A 12,403-nucleotide genomic window follows, 5' to 3' on the forward strand; every position below is an offset into this window, starting at 1 on the left:
GAATAGGGTACCATTTGGGTCAAGCATTCTGTCCTATATTCAATATTCTGGTTACCTCTTTTGGATGAATGCAATATGAAAAAACATTGATACATTTATGTGCTAAAAAATATCCACACGAGGTCTAACGTTAAAGATTCAATAATGTTCCTTTCAAGCTCTGAGCTTATTAAAAGCTATTATCCCGATGACTACATTTTCATGGTCGATGCTAATATGATACAATGTGTTACATGTATCATTGCAACAGCATGACAACCTCCCCACTTTCCATTTGTATCCAGTGTAAGTGGCAAATACTGTAGCAACAAAGTAGCACTAGCACGGGACTGTCACAAGTGAAGTCAGACTTGCAATGCAGAAATATGGGAAACGAATAGTGTTTTGAATTGAAACCATATCACGCTAACGTTAATCATCTCGGGAACGTTTTGTATTCTAACTGACTTTACTTGTAATTCCTGCTTACTGACTAGCCCGATCCCCAAAATCAAGTGAGGTGTAGGAGAAATGGAATGCATTGAAACTAGCTTCAATGTTGCGCTGAAAAAGAAACCATTATGCTTCAATAGTATAGACGTTACGGCTCAAATAACATTGTAAACACAAAAAATAACCACCAACTGAAAGGAATGTTTCCAAAATAAAGGCTTCAAACACGCGATAACACAACTTTTACAACTTTGCCCCTGCCCCATTCCAGCAAGAGCGCAAAGCCAAAACTCGAGCCAGTGCATCACATCCACAGACATCATAGAATGAGTTCGCGAGCATCGACCAGGAAATAGCGAAGGCCCAAGATAAAACCGACAGCTACTTTAGAACACAACTACGACAGTTTCTCTCGTCTCAGCACAACGTAACATCAACCAACAGCTGCCGAAAAGCCCACACAATTTATTCGCCGCGGTATTTTTTATCGTAATTTGTATTACTTACACACAAACTGCAATTCTCCGTTCCTGGATTTGTCAGTCTGTTTTGCACCGCTCTCTCAGGAAGAACTTCACCCAGAGTCACGTGCGGAGCTGTCTTGACGCGGATTGGACGATTGTCAAATTGGACCCTGCAAAGAGTTTCGGGAGTTGTAGGCTATTATTCACTGGTTTGTACTTTGTAATTATATTTCCAGCTATAACGATTTATTAATATTTTTTAACATGGCATGTAGATTCAGTTTGTATTCATGTGTTTATTGATATGGGGTAGGCCGTCATTGTAAATAACAATTTGTTCTTAACTGACTTGCCTAGTTAAATAAAGGTTAAATATTCTTTTTTTTTAAGATAGACAATCAATTTAGATTGTTTTCTATTGAAATATGACAGGCCTACAGTAGATTTATAGTGGCCCATCTGATTTTACACTTCCCCTATCTATCTTATCTTATCCTAACCCCTCGCCCATTAGGCTTATTACTCAGCAATATTTACATTAGAAACAGGAAGCCTTAGTGTAACCCCTCATCCAATATAGGCCTAGGCATTAGCCTATTAGACCACTGTCATTGCAAAGTCACAGATGTCAACAGGGTCTTTAAATTGGCAAATCCTCTTACATGCTGTGCAATTAATCATGGAAAAGACCCATACTGGTATTGCGGCAGTATGGGTCTGATAGAATGGTAGCATATGTTCACATACTCTTAAGATGGAAGCCAACCAGCACTGCTTCTGCTCCTGCTTGTGCTGCTGCAGTTCTGCTTGAAACATGGGTTGTGTCTCTATACTATAAAATTGCTCGGTTTGGTTGTCTCATCTTCCTTTATTTTCAGTGATTATTAAAAGGACTGGTTTCATCCATACTGCTTTCACCTGTCCTGTCATGTCCTGAACCATCATGGACCTGAACCATTATGAAAACACAAGGAAAGGAAACAGGAAAGGATACAAGGAAAGGAAGCTAGTTAAAACTATTGAGACACAGACGTGGTGCATTTTATAAAAAATCTGAAAGCTGCCGACACCGGGATCAAGAGGACGACGGCTATTCTGCGCCGGTGCCCAAAACTGTGTCCAGTTGCATGAAATACATTGGATTTCCTGAGAGACTGGGAAACCAGGCAGGGCAAAAAGCCTTTGGCAGTTTATCAAGGAACATACTGTATTTTTGTCTTGGCAGCTCCCATGACTCCCAAAATAATCAGGAAGGAGTATTGACCCAAAAGAGAAGACCTATGTATTGTATGTAATGTGTTCAGTAGGCATAGTATATATTCATAGGTTTGTATGGTAAATGTCATAGTAGGGCCAGGAGTTGTTTCTGGTCTGGTCAGAAAACACCCCTGGACCTAATTATATACAAGAGAGTAGGGTGAAGTTGCCCTTAGAAGCTGATATTGGGCCAGTTTTAAATTTTTCAAACTAATGGGATTGGGGAAGGGGAAGCTGATCCTAGATCTCTACCTAGGTGAAACTTCACCCCGGAACATAGTTACAGCCAGGAGTTTTTCCTGACCAATGGAAAACTCCAGCCCCTAGTCAGAAAGAACTGGTTGAAATGGCATCATTATAACTAGTTCTATATGAATTATGATGCCATTTCAACCAGTTTGCCCGCTGGGTTAGCCTTTATTCTCATAGCTACTATGAGAATAAAGGCTACATCTGCAGACAAACGGTCCTAACATGGTGGAATCTCAACCAGGTGCCTGTATGGTCTATAATTGAACACACACACACCAGTGAGAAGTGTAGAAAAACAGAACTGATACGCTTTAGATATATAAATGCCAGGGTGTTGCTACATACTTACTTCCATCAGCATTTCCTGTGAGGTTTCATTCACATATGAACGGTTACAGCTGCACTTTGTCACACAGATAAACAAACCATGATGAAATACGTTTCACATTTCCTGTGAGGTTGTTATCCATGAATGGTGGAGGCAACCATGAAGCAACCAAATAGATGCATGTCAGTTAGCTTGTTCTAAATGGGGTAGCTAAAAATCACACACACACACACACACACACACACACACACACACACACACACACACACACACACACACACACACACACACACACACACACACACACACACACACACACACACACACACACACACACACTTCAGTGCAGGCGGCACTGGGCCTTGCATGAGAGTACCGGCTGTTCCGAACGAATGTGTGGTCACGCTCGCCGCAGCCGATGTGAGTGGGACCCTTGAACGGGTCAGCATTCGCGGGGCCAGACGGATTGCTGGGGGCGGGTACTCAGAGCATGCGCTGACCAACTGGCAAGCGTGTTCAGCCTCTCCCTGACTGAGGCTGTAGTGCCTGCATGTTTAAAGTAGACCACCATAGTCCATTTGCCCAAGAATGCCATGGTAACCTGCCTAAATGACTATCGCCTCGTAGCACTCAAGTCTGTAGGCATGAAGTGCTTTGGGGGGCTGGTCATGGCTTGTATCTATACCATGGTCCCAGAAGCCCTGGACCGACGACAGTTTGTGTGCCGCCCCAGTGGATCCACGGATGGCGCAGTCTCTATTGCGCTCCACACTGCCCTTTCCCATTTGGACAAAAGGAGCACATAAGTGAGGGTGCTGTTTGTTGGCTGGAGCTCAGCATTCAACACCGCGGTGCCTTCAAGTCTCATCACTAAGCTGGGAACCCTGGGACTGAACACCTCCTCTGCAGCTGGATCCTGGACTTCCTGACGGGCCGCCCCCATGTGGTTGGGGTGGGCAGTGTCAGATCTGCCGCACTGTTCCTCGGCACGGGGGCCCCCCGGGGATGCGTGCTTGGTCCCCTCCTGTGCTCCCTGTTCACCCACGACTGCGGCCCATGTTGACTTCAATGCTTCCCACAGTTGTGTCAAGTTGGCTGAATGTCCTTTGGGTGGTGGACCATTCTTGATACGCATGACTCCAACACCATCGTTGGGTTTTCTGATGGCGCAGCGAGGGTGGGCCTGATTGCTGACGGTGATTGGACAGCCTATAAGGAGGAGGTCGGAGACCTGGTAGTGTGTTGCCGGGACAACGACCTCTTCCTCAACATGAGCGGGATGGAGGAGCTGATCGTGGACTACGGGGGGGAGAGCGAGTCCCCATTCACATCGGCGGGGCTGTAGTGGAGCGGGTGTCGACATCACTAACAAACTATCATGGTCAAAACAGTTGTGAAGAGGGCACGACAATGCCTATTCCCTCTCAGAAGACTTGGCTTGGGTCCTCAGATTCTCAAAAAGTTCTACAGCTGCACCATTGAGAGCACCATTGCATCCTGACTGGTTGCATCACTGATTGGTATGGCAACTGCTCAGCATCCGACTGCAAGGCGCTACAGAGGGTAGTGCGTACGACCCAGTACATCACTGATGCCAAGCTTCCTGCCATCCAGAACCTCTATACCAGGCGATGTCAGAGGAAGGCCCTAAAATTGTCAAAGACTCCAGCCATCCTAGTCATAGACTGTTCTCTCTGCTACCATACAGCAAGCGGTACCGGTGCGCCAAGTCTAGGTGCAAAGGGATCCTTAGCAGCTTCTACCCCCAAACAAGAATACGGCTAAACAGTTAATCAAATGGCTACCCTGACTATTTGGATAGAGATCCTTTTTTACGCTGCTGCTACTCGCTGTGTATTATCTATGCATAGTCACTTTATCACTTCACTTTACTGTACAAATTACCTCGACTAAGCTGTACCTCCGCACATTGACTAGGTACCAGAACCCCTGTATATTGCCTTGTTATTGTTAGGTTATTGTGTTACTTTTTTTTTTTCTTTCTTTAGTTTATTTTATATTTAGAAAAAAATGAAAGGCTAATATTTTCTTACTAACGTCAATTGTTGTTGTTGTATTGTTGGTTAAGGGCTTGTAAGTAAGCATTTCACGGTAAGGTCTCTACACCTGTTGTATTCGGCGCGTTTGACAAATACAATTTGGTTTGAATTGAGTAGCCTGGTGCTGGGAGAGATGCATAGCCTACTGTACAGAAAGAGATACATCATGAGAGGTCATGTGTGACCCTGCAGCTAAATGCATGAGATTTCATTGACGCATACAATCGGCCACACATGCGCGCACGAGCACGCAATTGTTCTGCAGGATTTTCCCCCATTTCCCTATTGTTCCATAGTGTGATGTTGTCGTGAACCAGGTTAACTGCAGCATCGACGGAAATTCTATAGAATAACGTACAGTGACAACAGACAGTATTCACACCACGTGACTTTTTCCACATTTTGTTGTTTTACAAAGTCGGATTAAAATGGATATAATTGTAAAAATAAAAAAGAGATATTCAGGAAAATAAAACACTAACATATCTTGATTAGATAAGCATTCAACCCCCTAAGTCAACACATGTTAGAATCACCTTTGGCAGTGATTACAGATGTTAAGTCTTTCTGGGTAAGCTTTGCAAACCTGGATTCTACAATATTGCTCGACAGCCATTTTCAAGTCTTGCCATAGATTTTCAAGCTGATTTACATAGAATGTACAAAACATTAGGAACCTAATATTGAGATGCACCCCATTTTACCCTCAGAACAGCCTCAATTCGTTGATGGACTCTACAAGGTGTCGAAAGCATTCCAAAGGGATGCTGGCCCATGTTGACTCCAATGCTTCCCACAGTCAAGTTGGCTGAATGTCCTTTGGGTGGTGGACCATTCTTGATACACACATGAAACTGTTTAGCGTGATAAACCCAGCAGTGTTGCAGTTCTTGACACACTGAAACCGGTGGTCCTGGCACCTACTACCATACCCCGTTCAAAGGATACTTACATTTTTCGTCTTGCCCATGCACTCTCTGAATGGCACATATACACAGTCCATGTCTCAATTTCCTCAAGGCTTAAAAATCCTTCTTTAACCTGTTTCCTCCCTTTCATCTACACTTATTGAAGTGGATTGAACAGCTGACATCAATAAGGGGTCATAGCTTTCACCTGAAAAGAGCAGGTGAGCCTAATGTTTTGTACACCCAGTGTAAGTCAAAACTGTAACTAGGCCACTCAGGAACATTCAATGTCATCTTGGTAAGCAACTCCAGGTTATATTTGGCCTTGTATTTTAGGTAATTGTCCTGCTGAAAGGTGAGGTTGTCTCTTCTTTAATCAGAACAACAGTTTTCAGCTGTGCTAACATAATTGCAAAAGGCTTTTCTAATGATCAATTAGCCTTTTAAAATGCTAAACTTGGATTAGCTAACACAATGTGCCATTGGAACACAGGAGTGATGGCTGCTGATAATGGGCCTCTGTATGCCAATGTAGATATTCCATAAAAAATCTGCCGTTTCCAGCTACAATAGTCATTTACAACCTTACAATGTATTTCTGATCAATTTGATGTTATTTTAATGGACAAAAAAATTTGCTTTTCTTTCAAAAACAAGGACATTTCTAAGTGACCCCAAACTTTTGAACGGTAGTGTATATTCAACATCTGCTTTTTATGTGATTTGTTAATTAAGCACATTTTTACTCCTGAACTTATTTTGACTTGCCATAACAAAAGGTTTCAATACTTATTGACTCAAGACATTTCAGCTTTTCATTTTTAATTAATTTGTAAACTCTTCAAAAAACATAATTCCACTTTGACAGTATGGGGTATAGTATGTAGATCAGCGACACAAAATCTCAATTTAATCCATTTTAAATTCAAGTTGTAACACAATTTTTTGGGGGAAAAAGTCAAGGAGTGTGAATACTTTCTGAAGGCTCTGTATGTGTTCTGTGTGGAATCCAGAATGTCCTGGAGGTTCTTTGTGTAGTTCGTATTAGAAGGACCACTTGAGGCGGCTACTCACTAACATCATGGAATGTGGAATGGGTGTCAATGCGATGCATGTCAGACAAAAGGAGAAGGAGAGGGAGTGGAAGGCTATTGTTTAGGCATGGTAATTAACCCAGGCAATATTTTGAGCAGGAAAAAGAAGGGAAGTATAAAAAAAACAGGAGGAAAAACAGAACAAGAGACTGGGCAAGACCCATGTGGAATAAAAACATTAGACGACATGTTTTTTTCTCTCCCATTTATACAGTTTATTATTTTAAATCCAAAAAAATATCAAGACAAAAAAACAAAAAATAAAATCACAGATAGTCGATTAACCTCTTTTCATGGCTTTTAAGTCATTGTCCACCAGCCTGTGTGGTCCAAAGGTAGGGGAAACCGTAATGGGGTTGCGTCCTAATAATCTACAAAAGCTTCCTTTCCTAGTCTCCCCTTTATCAGCACTAATCTGAAAGGATAGAAATCGGATATGTGAAAGCAGTATGGCAGAAGCCTATTTACCACCTGTCCGTTTCTTTCAAATCTGTGTGAATGAAGGAAAGGAGACAAGGACAAGAGGCGACTCTAGACTATAGACTAATGCATCTTTATAGAGTGTGGTGATTCTATGATAGTGGCTTCCACTTTAAGTTAGGCTGTGTTCTTTACCTTGTGATATGGAAAATACAGATCAAACAGGTTATATTGTTGTTTTGGATTATGTAATGTTGACCATGTCTAAGTCTATGGATATATTGCCTGTGAACAAAGATATTACAGTACAGTAGATGGACCAAGATGATGAACTTCGACCTCACAGGTATGGGTACTGCCAGAGTGAGAGAGGGTGTGTGTGTGTGTATGTGTGGAACAGTATCTTGCAATGGTGTGTGTATTGTGAATGTTCAAAATCCACTTTCAAAAGAAGCCTTGGCCATTGGGGTACCAGGACTCGAGTTATGTCAAAAACATAACAAATATGTAATAACATTGTAATACACAGTATTACTGGAAAAAAACGACACTAATTGTATTGTCTTGCATATTTCAAACAAATTACAATAAGGTTATTCTAGTGTAAAACAGATTTTATTTTGTGAGCTAAAATTTCAATCTTTTTTGCAGCATTTATGTGTGTTTGTTTATAATTTTTTGATAATTTATGTACAAAGGGAATCTGTAGACTTAAGCTGCAGAAAAGAAGTATAAATATGTGTACTTCTCTTTTGTGTATGATACAGTTTACCAAAAACATATTTTACAAAATAGTTTACTATGTACAAGCCCCCACACTCCCGTTCACGATCAAAATAGTGATGACAATTTACCATGGAAACAATGGCAGACCATCTCTGTAGTTCCTTTGGCCAATCAGTGATAGATATTACCCCAAACTGATCAGGGATTGGCTGTTTCCCCTGTATATTCATATTTTATTGGCTCAAAGACATTATGTGAGAGCAGGAGCTAATTGGATTGGTTAATCTGGAATCTTTATTTTTCGCTGTGCTTCCAAATCACACCAAAATACTTTGAAACAAAATTCTATTTAGTACAGACCACAACATTGCACTGAAAAACATTGGACCAATTGCATGCTGGAGGACATTGATTTCATCCAATCACAGTGTGTTTTATACACCTATCCCTTTGTTAAGAGAAATCCCTACAGGGTAAAGGATTTCAAATAACTTCATTAGTCCAATGTCCTAGAAACAGACACAGAAACAGCCAATGGAAATGTTTGGACTCCACTACTCTGCCACCCTCAGCGGACCGACTAAAACCAGATAAGTACGCCTGTGACGCGACTTCCGCTTTAGGACGTTAACAAGGCTATCTTAACTCCTTCTCCACATTTACTGGATTGGTCGTACAGCAGAAGCTAAAATGTACTGCCGGGGGAGTTTTTCTTGTCAGGACCAGAATGTGGAACATCTCGCTCTTTTACTCCCACTACGCTAGGTTACTACTCCGCTGCTAGCTCTTTGGAGTTGCTTTAGCTTCTGTTCCCCAGCATTACGAGGTTCCATATGTTCCCTGTGTTCCGTTTGGGCCATTCCCTCTTTCCAAAATGGCAACCGATGATATCGGATAGCGGACTTGTTGGGGAGTGAAACCATTTTGGGTATAGTGGGAGTTTGAAGTCTGGGTTGGACGGCTGGGAATTGGTTGGCTTTGTAGTGCATCACTCCGACACAACCGATCACATTCATTCAAAAACGTCCAATCAGGTAGAAGCTTCTAGAAAGGTACACACACCTTGTTATAAACCTTCATAAGCCTGTAATAACCCCTTTCCCTGTCACACCCCAGAACCACATCACTTCTATACAGCTGAGAGGTCAACAAACTGACCCCTAACCCCTGAACTATAATCTCTAACCTTTGACCGCCCCTCCTATGAATTCTGCTCCAGGTACTCGTCTATCATAGTCAGGTTGTTCAGCCAGTCTTCATTGGACCCCACCAGAGTGTCAATAAAGTCTACCTCCCCTCCTCCTCCACCTCCTCCCGGCCTACCCCCCATCCCCCCATTGCTCTGCCCCTGCTGACTGTATTCATATGGGGGTAGCTTGTGTCCGGGGTTCCCCTGTCCTGGTCCATATCCAGGCCCATGGGGGTGTTGATGTTGGTGTGGATGAGAATGGGGGTGTTTTGCGATGGCGGCCCCAGAGGCAGGGTAGCTTGGTGGGGCCATGCCGTGGCCTGGGTGGATCATACCAGGAGGACCGGGCTTCATCCCGGCCAGGGCAGAGAGGGGTCCCCTGGGTCGCATACCGGCCTGGAGCCCCTGGTGGACCATGGAGGGTAGGGGCTGCCCTGCCACGGAGACACCCAGCTTCTGCATCAGTCTACTAGGTAAGGAAGGCACCCCGACCCCCTGGTTGGAGGGTAACGACGGAGGTCCTTGGTGGGGGGCGAAATTGTTCCCACCGCCACCGACCCCGGGCATCCCCGACCGCAATGCCTGCTGGGTAAACTGGGCGTTAGGGTTCTGACCACAACTTCCGTTTGAAGCCCCGGCCCCTCCAGGAAAAACATGCCCACGCAGCTGCTGGTGATTGGCCGACTGGTCCATGTGGGAGTCACCGCAAGGCATGCACTGCTGCAGGGCGTTCACTATCCCCCCCTGTTGCTGCGGAGGCCACATTGCAGTCTGTTGTTGTTGTTGTTGATGTGCTTGCTGGGCGGTGAACATCATTCGTGGGAGTGGCGCTCCTCCACCACCATGATGCAGAGCCTGGCGTAGATGCTGTGGGTGCTGGGGGTGACCAGGCGGTAACCCCGATCCAGGCCCCGACCCGGGCACCGAACCCCCTATTGTCATCCCTGTCCTGGACACCTGCTGCTGCATTCCTGGTCTTGGAGGGCCAGCCAGACCGCCCATTCCCATCATGCCGTGCGGTAACTGTGGCTGTCTCATTGGCATACCACCGGCACCAACAAACTCGCCCCCCTGTAGACAACAGCAAGGAATGTCAGGAGAGTGCAAGGGAAACACACAAAAAACACAACAACTACTGGCTTGTTTGAGATAGACAAGTTTCCACTATGCAGGGCCAATGGGCAAAGTCTATCTTACCTGTGGAGGATGGTAGAGGGACTGCTTGGAACCTGGAGGCCCACCCATGAAGCCTCCTATTGGGCGGCCCACTTGGGTGAGAGATCCTGGGGGTCCGGGGTGGCCTGGATGGCCAGGGGGAAGGGAGAGGCGGCCGGGCCCAGAAGGGAGGGGACCTCCGTGGGATAGCTGGGGACCGCCCATGGGGTAGCCTCCGCCACCACCACAATCTGGGGGGAGAGGCCGACCACCACCTAGAGAGGGGACACAGGGAAGGAGAAGAGAGTAAGGCTGAGAACATCCATACTTCTGATTTCATTTCATGTTGAGTTGGAACGCGTGCCTGTTTTCTGGTGGTATTGAAAGCCAAGATTGTTACTGGAATCCATACGTTTTCCCTGACACCTAAAAGTACTGTCCCGAATGCTTAGCAGGACAGGAAAATGATCCAATTCACACACTTATCAATAGAACATCCCTGGTCACCTCTACTGCCTCTGATCTGGCGGACTCACTAAACACACAAGCTTAGTTTGGAGAAGATAGCCCCTGGCTATCATTAAATCCAAATGACAAGAAAATTGTGCCATCTGGTTTGCTTATTATAAGGAATTTGAAATTATTTTTACTTTTATTTTTGATACATAGGTAGTATATTTCAGCAATTACATTTACTTATGATACTTAAGCATATTTAAAACCAAATACTTTTTGACTTTACTCAAGTAGTATTTTAATGGGTGACTTTCATTTTTACTTGAGTCATTTTCTATTCAGGTATCTTTACTTTTACTCAATGACAACTGAGCACTTTTTCCACCACTGTTTGACTGTACCTGTAAACGGTGCCCCCTGCTGACACTCAGCCATCTGTGGTCCGTTCATCTGTTCCATCTGCCTCTTCTGCTCCTGGAGAACACAACGTCACAGTCTAAGGCTTATGTAGGCCACTCACACAAAGACCCTGGCCACAACTTGCAATGGATCACTGCGAAGTGAACATTCTTCAAAAACCCAATCTCTCTCTCTCTCTTCCTGTTTGTCTCTGTCTCTCTCCCCTCATCCCTCCCTCAGCCACTACCTGTTGGAGGTGTTTCCTTATGAGCTGGCTCTTCAGCAGCAGGTTGTAGTTGGTGGTGGTCTGGGCTGGACGGGGGACTGATGGGTCCTGGAGACGCGAGACCATGCCTGGGGTCTGCTCCTGGAGAGAGAGAGAGAGAGAGAGGGAGGGAGGGAAAATGGTCAGAAAAATGTTTTCCGTCATCGATCTGCAAGACTATCAGGACAGAAACGCGCACAAGATTTGATTCTGGGTTCTGAGATAAATGGCACAGCCAAACTAGTCGTTTCCCTGCCAAAGCTATTTGTTTGTGTTGGACATTTATACAGACCCCAATCAGTCGTTCCCCCATCCCCTCCCTCCATCCCTCCTTCTCTCACTCCCTCCATCCTTTTCTCCTCTGGTTATCACAAAGCCAGCACATTCCAAAGATGCATAGCCTTTCCCTGCCGCCGCCACACACACACACACACACACACACACACACACACACACACACACACACACACACACACACACACACACACACACACACACACACACACACACACACACACACACACACACACACACACAACCCCTAAGCTCTTCCCGTCACCATGCATCTCACTTGGGGTTGATAGACGGCTTAAATGGAAAAGGAGAGAAGGACGGAGGGATACACACACTTCTCCTTCCCTCCACTCCTCTCTTCACTGAAATACTGTTGAGCCATTACGCTCTCTCGTCCCTTCGCTTTCCCCCTCTTTCTGTGTATTCTCAGCTTTTCTCGGGCTCCTCATCTATGTAAAGCATATATATTATTTACAGCTTTTACCTCAAGCGATAAAGGCTAGCGCCAGGCTGTAACCAACTGAGCTACCGGACCCATCTTATAATAGCTTTGGCCATGGACATTGAAGACATTGATTGTGTTGGTAGGCAGGTCAGGTGTGTGTGTGTGTGTGTGTGTATGTAGCTAGAAGGTGTTAAAGGCCATGTCAGACCTACACGTCTCTTTTATTGTCTCCTCCTCGCCATAACAGACAGTCAATAAA

The 12,403-nt window shown here is 44.7% G+C and overlaps 2 protein-coding genes across 2 annotated transcripts in view; both read right to left on the minus strand.

Moving 5' to 3' along the window:
* Positions 1 to 1,010, minus strand: part of LOC120049804 (myotubularin-like) — a 61,867-nt gene extending 60,857 nt beyond the window's left edge. Inside the window, exon 1 of the mRNA XM_038996242.1 lies at positions 940 to 1,010. The gene's annotated coding sequence lies outside the window, so the exon portion shown is untranslated. The remainder of the gene's footprint in view (positions 1 to 939) is intronic.
* An 8,132-nt stretch (positions 1,011 to 9,142) lies between these two features.
* LOC120049044 (trithorax group protein osa-like) overlaps positions 9,143 to 12,403 on the minus strand; it is a 106,634-nt gene continuing 103,373 nt past the window's right edge. Inside the window, exons 3-6 of the mRNA XM_038995303.1 lie at positions 11,388 to 11,507; positions 11,143 to 11,215; positions 10,328 to 10,560; positions 9,143 to 10,201 (exon numbers count right to left, since the gene is read on the minus strand). Of these exons, the coding sequence (XP_038851231.1) occupies positions 9,143 to 10,201; positions 10,328 to 10,560; positions 11,143 to 11,215; positions 11,388 to 11,507 (1,485 nt within the window). The remainder of the gene's footprint in view (positions 10,202 to 10,327; positions 10,561 to 11,142; positions 11,216 to 11,387; positions 11,508 to 12,403) is intronic.

This window comes from Salvelinus namaycush, chromosome 6 (genome assembly GCF_016432855.1).
Source record: "Salvelinus namaycush isolate Seneca chromosome 6, SaNama_1.0, whole genome shotgun sequence".
NCBI lineage: Eukaryota > Metazoa > Chordata > Actinopteri > Salmoniformes > Salmonidae > Salvelinus > Salvelinus namaycush.